This window comes from Leishmania panamensis (assembly GCF_000755165.1).
Source record: "Leishmania panamensis strain MHOM/PA/94/PSC-1 chromosome 23 sequence".
Taxonomy (NCBI): Eukaryota; Euglenozoa; class Kinetoplastea; order Trypanosomatida; family Trypanosomatidae; genus Leishmania; species Leishmania panamensis.
The window spans coordinates 553,707-565,729 of NC_025869.1; the positions used below are offsets into that span (position 1 = coordinate 553,707).

Sequence of the window (12,023 nt, forward strand, 5' to 3'; positions counted from 1 at the left end):
TTGCTCTTTGGCTTTTCTAGAACCATGAAAAAGGTCTGACAAACGAAGAGCAAGGCGAAAAACAAACCACAGCACCACCACCACAGCATTGGGGAAATTCATCCACTACAGTGTCTCCATCATGCATTAAGACCGAGTCCAGGGTGCTGACTGCGCCTCCGTTTTGTGCTCCATTGGGTGCGCGTCGCTCTCTCTTTCCGCGTGAGTGTGTTCCAGACTCCTGATGTCTCTCCCTGTGTCTCGCCTTTCTCTTCTGACACTTTCGCTCTACGATGGTATGGTGTACTTCCATGCACACGCTCCCCCCCACACACACCGCTGGGGCCCGTTGCGTGAGGAAATGTCAAACATCCCCACGCCCGCACGGCTTTCGTAGCCTTTTCTTCCCGGTGCCGCTCTTTGTGGCTTTTCCTTGTCGTTGTCGTTGTCGTTGTCATTTGCCGCCACTCATGTGATTTTCTCTTTTTTTCTCTTTGGCCTTTTCTCCTTCTCTCTTGAGACTCGACGGTGATTGCGTACGTGAGCGTGTGACTGAAATACAGAAAATAACGCTGTAACAACTCGCCGCCACACCCGTACACGAACTCCCTCTCCCTTCTTCCCGCACTCAGCAATCCACTGGCCGCTGATGAGAGAGAAAAAAGCAAATAGTCTATTGAAATTCGCGACGGCATTGTATGTAGCATAGAAGGTCCTTTTCTCGTTGCTTATCTGTGGACGTCTCGGTCTCCTTTACGGAGCCGACCTCCGGCATGGGATGAAACCTCTCCGGATTAAGAAACGAGTGAGCGCCGGCGCACCAACTGAAGAGGAAACATCGACCAGCTTGGCTCCCTCCGCCTCTCCCGTGGCAGCTGGCAGCCCTGTCGCTTGCCTCGCGCCGTCACCACCCCCTGTGAAAGGAGGGCGCCCGTCGTCGCATCCGGGACCCGGCTTCGGCTCTTCACCTGCCGCTGCCGGTCCTACACCGGTCGCGGCACTCTCTGCAGCGGAACCGGCTGCTGCTGCTGTGAAGCTTTCCTCAGAGCTCGACAACGCGGCTGTAGAGGCGTACTTGGAGTACCTGATTCACCCGCACACGAGTTGGGAGAGTGCCTCACGTCATCTGGGGCACCGCCGCGAGGTCATCGAGGAGCACCGCAATTTCGTTTACGCCCGCTCCCGCGCCGTCTTGCGGCGCTTGTCATTTGCCTCCACGCCCTGCAGCGAGGGCAGCGGTCTAGACGCGCTAGTGACGAGCACGACCTCCTCTGCCTCCTCCGCCTCCGCCGGCTTCCCGCGCACCGCAGCAAATGGGAGTAAGACTTCACGGGGCACGTTGCGCAAGGGCCGGCTTGGGGATGTTGCGTCGCCTCTACTGCCCTCCGACGCGGCAGAGCCATTTGCCATTGTGACGCACTCCTCTTCTGCGGTGAGCAGCAGCCGCAACCCAAACACGAGAAGTCGCACGCCCACTGGCACTGGGCAGCAAGCGCCGTCAAAGAAGGGTCGCTTGTCACGTGGGACAACGCTGACGGGGCCACCGCGGCCACACCGCACATCATCGTCCGCTACAACACCGGGTGAACTGGGTGGGTGTGGGCTTACCATTGGCGGTACGCGGCTGGTGAGTAGCAGTGCCAATCTGTTTGTAGTCAACGGACACTGCTCAGCAGTGACCAGTCGTACGGCATCGCGCGACGGTATCGACATACTGCACCCCACAGCGCCAGAAGGGGGTGGTAGGAACGTAACAGATTGCAAGCGGACTGGCGGCGGGCGTACGGGTGTTCCACCTCCTCAACCAAAGTGCCGGCTGGAGTAGACGACTGCGGTGCTGAAGGGATCGACCGGGTGCCCTGTACGATTTTCCCACGAGAGTGCGGTGCCACAGTCGCACACGGTGGGCCTCGTGGCACCCCTTTTTTTGCCTGCCGGTGTCTTCCTGAGGGACCAAAGTGAAGACAGTGATGCGGAGTATACTTGTGTGCGTGACTCAAGCGGTGCCATCACCTTTCAGGTTGCAGCCAGTTCCCTTCCCTTTTGCACACACACACTCTCTCCTTTCTAGTCTCCTCCTCAGGGTCTCTGCTATCCTGCTCGCAGAAATGCACGGCAAAGGGCACTCCTCGAAGCTCCCGCTGCCCCAGCGCATGCGTTGTCACCGCGCGTTTCTCGGTGCAGCCTCTTTTGGGTGATCTCAACCGAAATGTGCCATTTTTGTGTTTCTTTTTTTTTTCGTTTTCGCTTTCCTCGTGTGTGGTGTGGCTCTCTTGTTTTCCTGCCGGGGCTCTCAATGCGGAGCAACAGAAACGATGAGGGGCAAGCGATACCCACCCACATCTGCGTACACTCCCATGGGACGAGGCGGAGTGAATGGGGGTTGAAGGGTAGATGCAGCGGCAGCAGCATTCGTAGCCATCGCTGTAGTGGTCAAAGTAGAAACCGTTGTGGCTCCTTCAACCTTGGCGGATGTGCGCGTGCCTGTACTGTTTTCAAAACTGAAGGACCGGCACAAACAAATACCCACGCCCACGCGTGAGAGGCGTAGCTGCTCCCGAGAGCCACGCACAATGCGAGGCGGGGATCAACAGACGACGATGCAACGTTTCCAGCAGAGATGTCTCGCGCATGGAAATGTGCTCAACGACCACTCCTACAGTTGCTTCCGCACACATACACACACACACACAGCACGTTCATGGGGTCTCCGTCTGCGAGTCGATGGAACTCTTTCATGACTTGTCTCTCTTCTTTACCCTCTCTTTTTCTCTTTTATGTTGCGGTTGTCCTTTGCGTTCCTCTCGCTCACGCTTCTCTCGTCGCCGCTTTACCGTGCCAGGATCGGACTGCGCTACACTCACGCACAGATAACGCACGTCCGGTGCACACGCAGAGCCCACAGGTTACTGAGATATACTCACTCCGCACAATCACACGTGCGCGCGGGCATGTGTGTGTGTGTGTTTCCCTTCTATACTTCTCTCTCGCCTTTCACACGCGCGTGAGACCGACTCATCCTTGTGGAGCGTGGGGTGAGTGTGGCTGCATTTCTATTTCCTTCTCTCACCCCCACTTTGGCTTAGGCTGTTCTGAGAGAGACCGAGTCAGTGCAGGTATTCTTTCCCCCCTCCCACCGTATCTTTGGCGTGGTGTTCAGCTGCCTGCCTTCCTTCTCCCTCAGTGCGGAGAGGGTTCACATTGACAATCTCCTTCGATAGTTTTCCCTTTCCCTTCCCAATACCCCCCCCCCACACACACACACACCCACACACGCGAACCTTCGCACAAAACAACATCCACGAGGACGAAAAAAACAAACGTCTTGTTCAACACCATGGCGACGGCGAACATGCGCAAGGAGGCACTGGAGCTGCTCCAGCAGTACGCGATCGATCTAAAAGACTTCACAAAGGCCCGAGCGCGGTACACCACTGTCATACAGAAGGAGCTCATTCCGCTTCCTCAAGAGGAGAGTAACGGTGATGTGCTCGCTGCTACAAGGGCTGCGCAGGAGCAGGTGCGCGCGGCCTGGGAAGAGTACATCACCTCTGTGCAGCAGTACTTCAACCGTATTCTCCGGTCCACCCTTCGAGACCTGCTGGATTCTGGAGGCTCTATCGCGACAGCCTCAACCATCGCTTCCACAAGCGACGTCCTGATGACAGCAAGTTCAAAGGATCGTCTGGAGGCAACTCTCGGCCCTCACGTCGCTACTACCTCGACTGGCAGTCTCGACCCTGGGTGGGTGTCGCTGAGCACGAGTCTAGTGAACATTCCCGTGGCGGGTAGCGGTGGCAGCGTCGGTGGTGATGCGTTGGCCCAGCTCAGCAGGCGCGCTGAGCGTATGAGCGACTTCTGCGCATTTTGTGAGAAGTGGTACGTAGGCAACGAGGCGGTGTTCGAGTTGCCGGAGTCGGAGGCTCTGGCAGCCTTCGCGGCATCTTCTGTGGCGTCTGTGAGTCGCCTTCTGCGCCTGCTGGGCATGCGAATGACATGCGTGTGCGCCGGCAGCAGCCGCTTCTTGCGCAGATTCATAGAGGATGGTGAGGCGGTGCGCTGGGTCGCCTTCTGCGGTGACCGTGGGCTGAACGCGGAGGTGGATGCGTTGCTGTCACTTATGGATCGCTTGATCCAGCTCAACATCATCGACTCCAAGGCCTACCCGCGGGTGCCGTTTGGCTGGTTCTATCGGCTAAGTTCCCTCTTGGAGCACCCCGACTCAGTCGCCAGCGCCTCACCAAAGCGGTGCAGCGTCGCCGTCCGCATCGCTCTTCAGCTTCTCCGCCATGAACCGGACCGAGCAACGGCGGCGGGACTTCACAGTATCCTGCTGAAAGCGTGCATTGAGGCGAACGGCTGCGTCACCCCAGACGAGGCGCAGCAGGTAATGCGGACCTTTCTGAACCTATTCGACGACCCCAGCACGCGCCAGTACCTCAAGCCGACAGATCTGCGCACCATCTTCGCTCCTTTCCTGTCCACCACTGAGTCCGGCGGAGCGGCCCTCTTGACAATGCAAAACAACGCCAAGGACCTCATTGTGGCCGTCTTTTCGACCTGGGTAGGGAACTTGTGGATTAGCTCCGAGGTGACGGGGCTGCGCTCCATCATTGACGTCCTGCACCTGCCGGGGTCACTCGACACGAAGATGGTCATCATCACCCTCTTCAACAAGCTGCTTACACGCCTCGCACCACACCGCGGGATCGTTCCCATGGATACCTGGAAGGGTTTTGAGGAGGACCGCCTGCGCAAGGCCACCCGTGATGCTAAGGAGGAGCAGACCATAGAGGGGAGCGATGGCGGCGGCGAAGGAAGTGGCGGTGACGTATCCAACGACACACAGTGCCTAAACAACAACAGCTTCATGTACGACCTCTTCCTGGCCGACTCCACCGGCGACGCGGCCCTCTTCGACGATTTCGTTCCGACCACTAAGGCTCTTGGCTACCACGTCATGGACCCTTTGCTGGGGCGTGTTCTCATCTGCCTCAACTACCACGGACTTCCTTACGCCCTTACGCAGCTCGTGCAGGTTGTGAACAAGAACCGAGTCATCACGGCGGCCGCGTCGAGACTCTTGCAAGATATCTTCGTACTGATGGACACGGTACTGCCGCAGGTGATCGTGTTTAAGTTACACGAGGCTTTCAACAAAGCTGCCGGCCACCTCACCAACGACGACAGCCTGTTTGTTGGTGGTCTCACCTCGCAGCTGTTCCGGAACTACAAGAAGAGCAGTGGTATCGGCGTGAGTGATGCCATGGTTCCAGTAGTGCCAACCAACACGGCGCAGATGCCAAGCACTGTCCTGAACACACCCGGCACGTTGGACGTCGACGATCCAACTTTCACCACGATGCTGCATGATTGCAAGGTGGATCGGTCGAAGAGCTGCCACACGTGGAACTTTGACATCTTAGTAACGCTAGTGCAGGGCCCACTGCGCTTGCCACGGCGATTTCGTGCCGCACGAGAGCTGGTAGAGAGCCTCGTGCTCTTCTTCACCCCGTCTTCAGGGTCCAGCACACCGCAGATTTGCAGCACCTTCAGCGCTCTGCCGCCTGACACGGTTTCCCCGCAGGTGTGCATGGTGGGAGTTGAGTTGATCGATCTTATACTGAGCTCCCGCGACGGTGCGGTGCTGCTTGAACGCATGGGCTTCGTAGCCGCCGTGGCAGCAATGCTGAAGGAGGTGCGCATTGGCAAGCCCGTCGTACTGCGGCGCGCTGTGGTCAACGCATGCATCGGTCGGTCGCTGCTGCGCATAACTGGTCGCCTGTCCGCGCATGCCAATGGCCTGCTGCTCATGCGAGACCACGGTATCTTCTCGCTTGTGGACAGCATGTTCTCGAAGCTGAAGGGCCCTCGGTTGGAGAGCCCGGCCGAGGAGGACACCCTCCACGACGTGTGCTACCAGCTCCTGCAGTGCTTGTACCTTGGTGCGGTGCCGAACTACGGCGTCTGCAAAGACATCCGGCATACCTTCCGTGCGGCGCTGGGCAACCCAAGCAACTCGATCCGCCTCTGCGCAGCGCAGCAGCTGAAGAAGGCTGTTTGGCGTGACTTGTCTACTTCCATGAAGTGGGGGATCAAAACACTGCTGCAGTCGCTCCACGACAACTTCTTCAGCGTCGTTCAAAGCGCCTTCAAGTTACTACTGAGCATCTGCCTCTGCTCTGACGAGGGCCTGGACTACTTGATCGAGTGCTTCCCAACAGTGTTGATGGAGAGCGAGGTGATCCTCAGCCACGCAAAGCAGCTGCGGCTCAACGTGCTGCTCTACCGGATCGCCAGTCGTCCGTCGGGCTTTCGATTTCTACAGTGCTACGGCTGGCTGGAGAAGGAGCTGCACCGGTGGGAGGAGTCTGAGTCGGTGCAGTACACCATCATGTTGGAACGCTTGCAGGGTAGCGACGGCAGTTCTGCGGTTGCAGGGGGGCGGGGCGGCGCGGGCAGTATGGTCATGCCCTCCACCAGCGATCCGTCTTGCCGGCAAAGCCAATCCTTCTCGGACACTCTCAGTGTCATGTACGGCTGCATGGCGGGCAGTACGCCATACCTGTCGTTGCTGACCGCCGCAGACGCCTCGGGCACAAAGTTCTTCCCCGTACACTTTGCTTCCGTCTTGTGTAGCTCTGTGGAGGGCTGCGCGATGTTCAAGCACAGTAAGCTGTGGACGCGCTCTGTGCAGCGCTTGCTGGAGCAGCCGCTCCCACCGGATGTCGTCTTCGATGACTTCCTCAGCAACGAGGACGACTCCTCATCGAACGACAGAAGCGACGACGAATTTGGCGTGACGACCGACGCGACTCGGTACATGTATCAGCAGCAGCAAGCCCAGCAATGGCAGCAGCAGCAGCAGATGCATCCGGGCATGAATACGGCCTACTACAGCAGTGGGATAGGCGGCGTAGGGGGCACGTCGGTTCCAGCCCTTGGCGCCTTCGCCAACTCCGCGAATGTGCCACGCTTCAGCGTTGCAGGCGACTATCTGGTCAACTCTATGAGCATGACCCATCGCGCACGAGATGGGCCGCGCGGCGGACCGAGCACCTCCCTTGGCAACAACAATATCGTGGGTGGGGTGAGCGGCAACGCCGGCGCGGCCAATGGGAACTTCAACGGTGGCTTCGGCGGCGTTGGCCAGTCAACCATTGCCACGGCAAAGGAGATCGAGATGCTCAAGAAGGGCTACTTCTCTGCGCCTTCGTCGAAAATGATTTCAGCCTCGCGCTTCTGCAAATCATCCTGCCAGTCCTTCTCTCTAGACTGTGTGGGCGACATTGTCGCCTTGAAGGACGCCATTTTGTGCATTGCAGAGGTCGGATCGACGGAGGTGGGCTACGGCATGCTGCTCTCTGTGCCCGGCCTGCAGCGGCGCTTTATCGCTCTCTCTCGCTTTGCTTCCACAATCTCGGTGCGCTGCATGGCGCTTCTCGGAAGCGCGATTCTAGCTCGCTCGCGGCGTGGCGGTGACGACCTAGTGAAGAAGGGGTACTCGGTGGTGCTGAACCCGAACGCGTACGTCAGCGCAGAGGGCATCCCATACTCGGTGGCCTTTGCTCAACTGAAGACGTCCAAGTGGGTCTCCATTGCCTGCAGGGCTGCAGTCAGCAATACGACGGCCCGCCACGCTCACGCGGACTCCAATGTGTTCGCCAGCACACAGGAAATACCACAGCGCATCGTAGACAACGTATACGCCTTGTCGAACCCAGTCAGCTGTGAAAACGCCAAGAAGATGCTGTACAAGATCATGAAGAGGAGGCCGCAGGTCTTTCTCCAACCGCAGGTGCGACGCCTCTGCCTGGATGTTGGCTTCACCTATCGTATGCACTACAAGGAGCGCCGCTTTCTCGCCGACTTGCTGGAGAATGCGCAGCTCAACGCTGGCACTTCAACAAACACAAGGCACTTGCGAATGCCACTCCTTAGGGCCTCTTCCTAGAGAGAACGAGAGAAAGTAGGAGAGACAGCTGAGTGGGGTAGAGTGGTGGGGTGTGCATCCGTGTGCGCTCTCCCGGTACATTTTCGCTTCCCTGTGTAGGTTTGTGCCCGTCCACTGATATCCTTTGTGCTGGGCGGGACCGCTGTCGACCAAGATGGCTTACACGAACTGTGCCCTCTCTCTCTCTCTCCCTCCCTCTCTCTTTCAGGTGCCCGTGCGTGTGTGCGAGACGCGAAAGAAACGAATATGCGTCTTCATGGCTCTTTTCTCTGCTTGTAGCTCGACATTTGCTTTCCCTCTTTATTCGGTGCTTTACTGTGTGTAGGCGTGTGTGCGTTTGCGACTGTGTGCCTGGCACCCTCGCTGCGTCCTCTCTCTATGATGCCTGTGTGCATGTTGCTGTATGCAGAGTGGACTCATGCGCATTCTCATGACCCAAACCTGACAAAGCCGAATCTCCGTCTTCTTTCACCCCGCGTGTGCGTGTGCGTGTGCGCAGGCAGACGTTGCAGATCGCAAAGGGCCCACCACTGTCGTTTGTGGCGGGCTCCGCCTGCACAACTTCACGCACACCGGCACGCTCTGACGACGTGCCGTGGAGGTAGAGCAACGAAAACACCTTTAGTGTTGCCTTCGGCGCTTCGTCTTCGCTACTCTCGTCCCTCGTCCTCACCTATCTTTTCGCTCCTTCCCTCCAGTAGTACCTCTCCCTGAATATGCCACGTACAGCTCACCAGGCAGACGCGTCCAGAGGCGACAGCGTCGCATCGTCTTCCTTGTCTGCGGAGTCTTCACCCAGCGAAGTCGACAGTCGTCGGGCTGCGACGGAGGGCGCGCCTGCTGCTGCCCCCAGCTCAGAAAAAAGAGCCGTTTTGCTGCCACCAGAGCCATCAGAAGCGACTAAAGCAACAGGGATGATGACTGACGTCACCGAGGGGGGGTCGACATCAACGGCGCATACACCCAGCAAAGGCACCTTCACAGAGTCCGAAAGGCGTCGCCAGAAGACACTCTTCTTGGGTGAGTCGGAGCAGTTCGCCTTCGACTTTGGTGGCACTGTAACGGAGATTGCTGAGACCAGTTTTAAAGCCGACGCAGCGCAGCAGGCAGCGCAACGTGTAGTGGAGTTAGAGGATACTACCACTCGTTTACTGGCCGCTTCTGCCTCGCACGCCACCGCGGCCCCGCGGCCGCTGACGCTAGAGGAGGTGAATGCGTATGCGACAGATGCCATGCAGCAGGGCCCGCGGCGCTTCCTGATGCTTGCGAAGGCGGGGTTACGCAAGCGAGGGGCCACAGCGACGTCCTCTGCCCATGCGCCCCAGAATGGGCCAGCGTCCGTCAACTCCGCGCTGTCCGCCCCTAAGGAGGCGAGGTATGAGGACAGTGCCGCCTTGGCGGAGGCCATTCCACAGTTCCAGGCAGCCTTGCGCCGCTACGAGGCGGACCTCTGGCGTGCTCATAGGCAACATCGTGAGGAGGAAGCGCTGCAGCGCAGCAAGAGCAAGCGCAACCAGCGGGCGTAGCCGTGTCTCCTCGGTTTCTTTGCGAAGCTCACTAGGCGACTGTGATGTGTGGGGGGGGGGAGAGGAGAGGAGAGGAGAGGAGAGGACGGCTTTCTAGGTTGTTCCTGTACTTTCTTCTCTCTGCCTCCCTCCTCTTCATCTTGCCAGTAAAGTGTGGCGACGGCGAGAGAGAGAGAGAGGAAGAGCGGACGACTCCGTAGGTACACTGCTGTGGTGCATGCCCCCCCTCTCCTATCCCCGTTGGCACACCTTATGTAGCTCGAATAACATGGGAAATAAAGTACGACACGGATGCGTCTCGCTTAACGTGCAACAACGACAGTAAAGAGAAGGCAGATCACCGGACGTCGAAAGCAAAGAAACCATCCTGACCACAGTCGTGCTGACGAGAGCGAAAGAGAGAGAGAGCAACCTGAGAATGGTCGCGTGCGCGACACGTCCGAGGTAACGCTCACCGCAGTGGCGACCCGGTGCACTATCGCTCTGTGGGCAGGACCCTCTTACCATCCCCACCCTACCCCACTTCAGCACTCCAATTCTCTTCGGCCGCCTTCGCGTTCAAATTGTGTGCGAAGGCGGCCGAAGTGAATTGGAGTGTTGAAGTGGGGTGTGAAGGCGCTGAAAGGCCCGTTAAAAAGGGCTTCGAGCATCCGCGCGTGGTACACGAGGTCTGCACTGTCTCTGTTCGTCTCTCCCTCCCCGTACTTCTGCCCACGCCGCAGACATGCTTATCACCACGCACGCGAGCAGCGAATACACCGCACACGTACACACTTGTGTGCGTGCGCTGTGCTGTGTAGACTGCTTCAGATCCTCGGCTGTCAAAGCAAAACAAAATGTTCTCTGCACTGCTCTCCCGTCCATCCACCGCTGCTCTTCCTCCCTCCTGTCTCTCTCTCTCTCTCTCTTTGTACTCTAAGAGACACAGATAGGCGCCTGCAGTGATACCTCTCTCCCCTCCCACAGGCAACTTGTACGTTATTGGCACCGACATTCCTTTTGCGTTTCCTTCGTCCATTTTTCCTGAAGCTCATCTATCGACACCGACGGACGGACGAGGACCCACGACACTCGTCTCCCTCCTTCCCTCTGTTGAGAGCGTCGTACCACAGCTCTCTTCCCCTCGCTTTTCCGCACCACCACCACCACCACCGCCTGCTGCTGCTGCTGCTGCGTCTTCGCCTCTCGTTTTCCTTTTCCGTGTTCATTTTCTACTGCACAGCATGGACGCCGCTATGACTCTGCACAGCAGGGCGATCGGTGCGTTGCGCCGGCACCAGGACATGGCGCTCAGCGCGTGTGTCCTGACTCTCATGCTGTGCGTGTGCGTACCGCTGCTGGTGGTGCTTCCCGAGTCACGGCCGTACGGTGGCACCTTCATTGTGTGGACGCTTGCATTCGCTGTGCGTGCGTGGCGGTACCTACCTCGAGAGAGGGCGCACGTGTTCAGGGCTGCACATCGCTTGGCCGACAGTAGGATGCGGCAGTGCGGTGTAGGAAAGGTCCTGGCGCCCTACACGGAGTCGTCTCGTTTGCTGCTGAGGACGAGCTGCAACAAGGGAAATCGACTGCCGAGCTCCCCGTCTACGGAGGCGACGCCATGGTGTCGCGGGTTTCTGGCGATCGGAAGCCGCTCGTCGACCCCTGCTGGACGCGAACTAGTCGGCATGGAGGACAACGCCATCACGGACAACAGCAGTGGCAACGCGAGCGGTGCCGCTGCGACCTCGGCTCCGTTGTCCTCTGATTTGTTCCTGTCAGCTTCTGCGCTAGGGTCGTCAGCCCAGTTTCTCGCACTGGCCCACACGGTCTCTCGCCAGGAGGCGTCTTGGCCGGTCGCCTCCCGCCACACCGCCTTCGCAACGCCGTCCAGGAGTCGAAGTAACAGCGGGAGACGCGCATCGCTGCGCTCACCCAAGCCGTTCGCACACGTGCCCTGCGGTTGTGTCGCTGCGGCCACGACGCTGACAGAGCACAGCAGCGATGTGCCATCCGTCGAACCCGCCTCACTGTTGTCGATGCCGCCATCGGCAAACTTCTCGTCTCGCACGCACTGCTGTACAGGCAACAAGATCGCCTCGGCGTCGTTGTCACAGACGCCTGTGGCGGGCGGCGCCGTGGAGTTCCTGGTGTAGCACCCTGCAGGGCCCAAGTGTGCCCCTCTGGACTCAGACGCCGCTTTCAGTGTGCACGCAACTGTCGGAAGTGGGTCCGTCTCACTCGCAGGAGGCCACGCTGTCCCCACCGATGTACGAGGAGACGGTGCTGTCTTCCTTGAACCACTTGCCATCACCGCAGATCACGGTGCTGAGCTCGACACTGCCGTCACCGCGTCCCCTCTCTCCGGCAGTGGCCCGTGAGGGTGCGTCCTGAGGCGCTCTTGTCGGTGTTCGTTGTCTCCTGGTCATATTACTTCGCTCTCGTTTTTTCATATTTTATTTTGTACCCTCCCCGCCCCCCTCTTCTTCCCTTTAGTTTCGCAACTCTCCTTTGGCTTTCAGTCTTGCCGCCTTTCTTCCTGCTCTCCCACCCCTGCTCAAGACGCACGCCCGCACGCGAGCACC

The 12,023-nt window shown here is 58.7% G+C and overlaps 2 protein-coding genes and 1 pseudogene across 2 annotated transcripts; all 3 read left to right on the top strand.

The window, feature by feature from the left end:
* Positions 1–3,316: 3,316 nt before the first annotated feature.
* On the top strand, positions 3,317–7,933 carry LPMP_231400 (hypothetical protein; the record flags this gene model as incomplete). Its single annotated transcript, XM_010700995.1, has 1 exon — positions 3,317–7,933. The coding sequence occupies one exon, from the start codon at positions 3,317–3,319 to the stop codon at positions 7,931–7,933; it is 4,617 nt and encodes a 1,538-aa protein (XP_010699297.1).
* A 716-nt stretch (positions 7,934–8,649) lies between these two features.
* On the top strand, positions 8,650–9,459 carry LPMP_231410 (hypothetical protein; the record flags this gene model as incomplete). The annotated part of the gene is made up of 1 exon (XM_010700996.1): positions 8,650–9,459. One exon carries the CDS (start codon positions 8,650–8,652, stop codon positions 9,457–9,459), a length of 810 nt encoding a protein of 269 aa, XP_010699298.1.
* A 1,223-nt stretch (positions 9,460–10,682) lies between these two features.
* LPMP_231420 lies at positions 10,683–11,819 on the top strand (annotated as a pseudogene).
* The last annotated feature ends 204 nt before the right edge of the window (positions 11,820–12,023 follow it).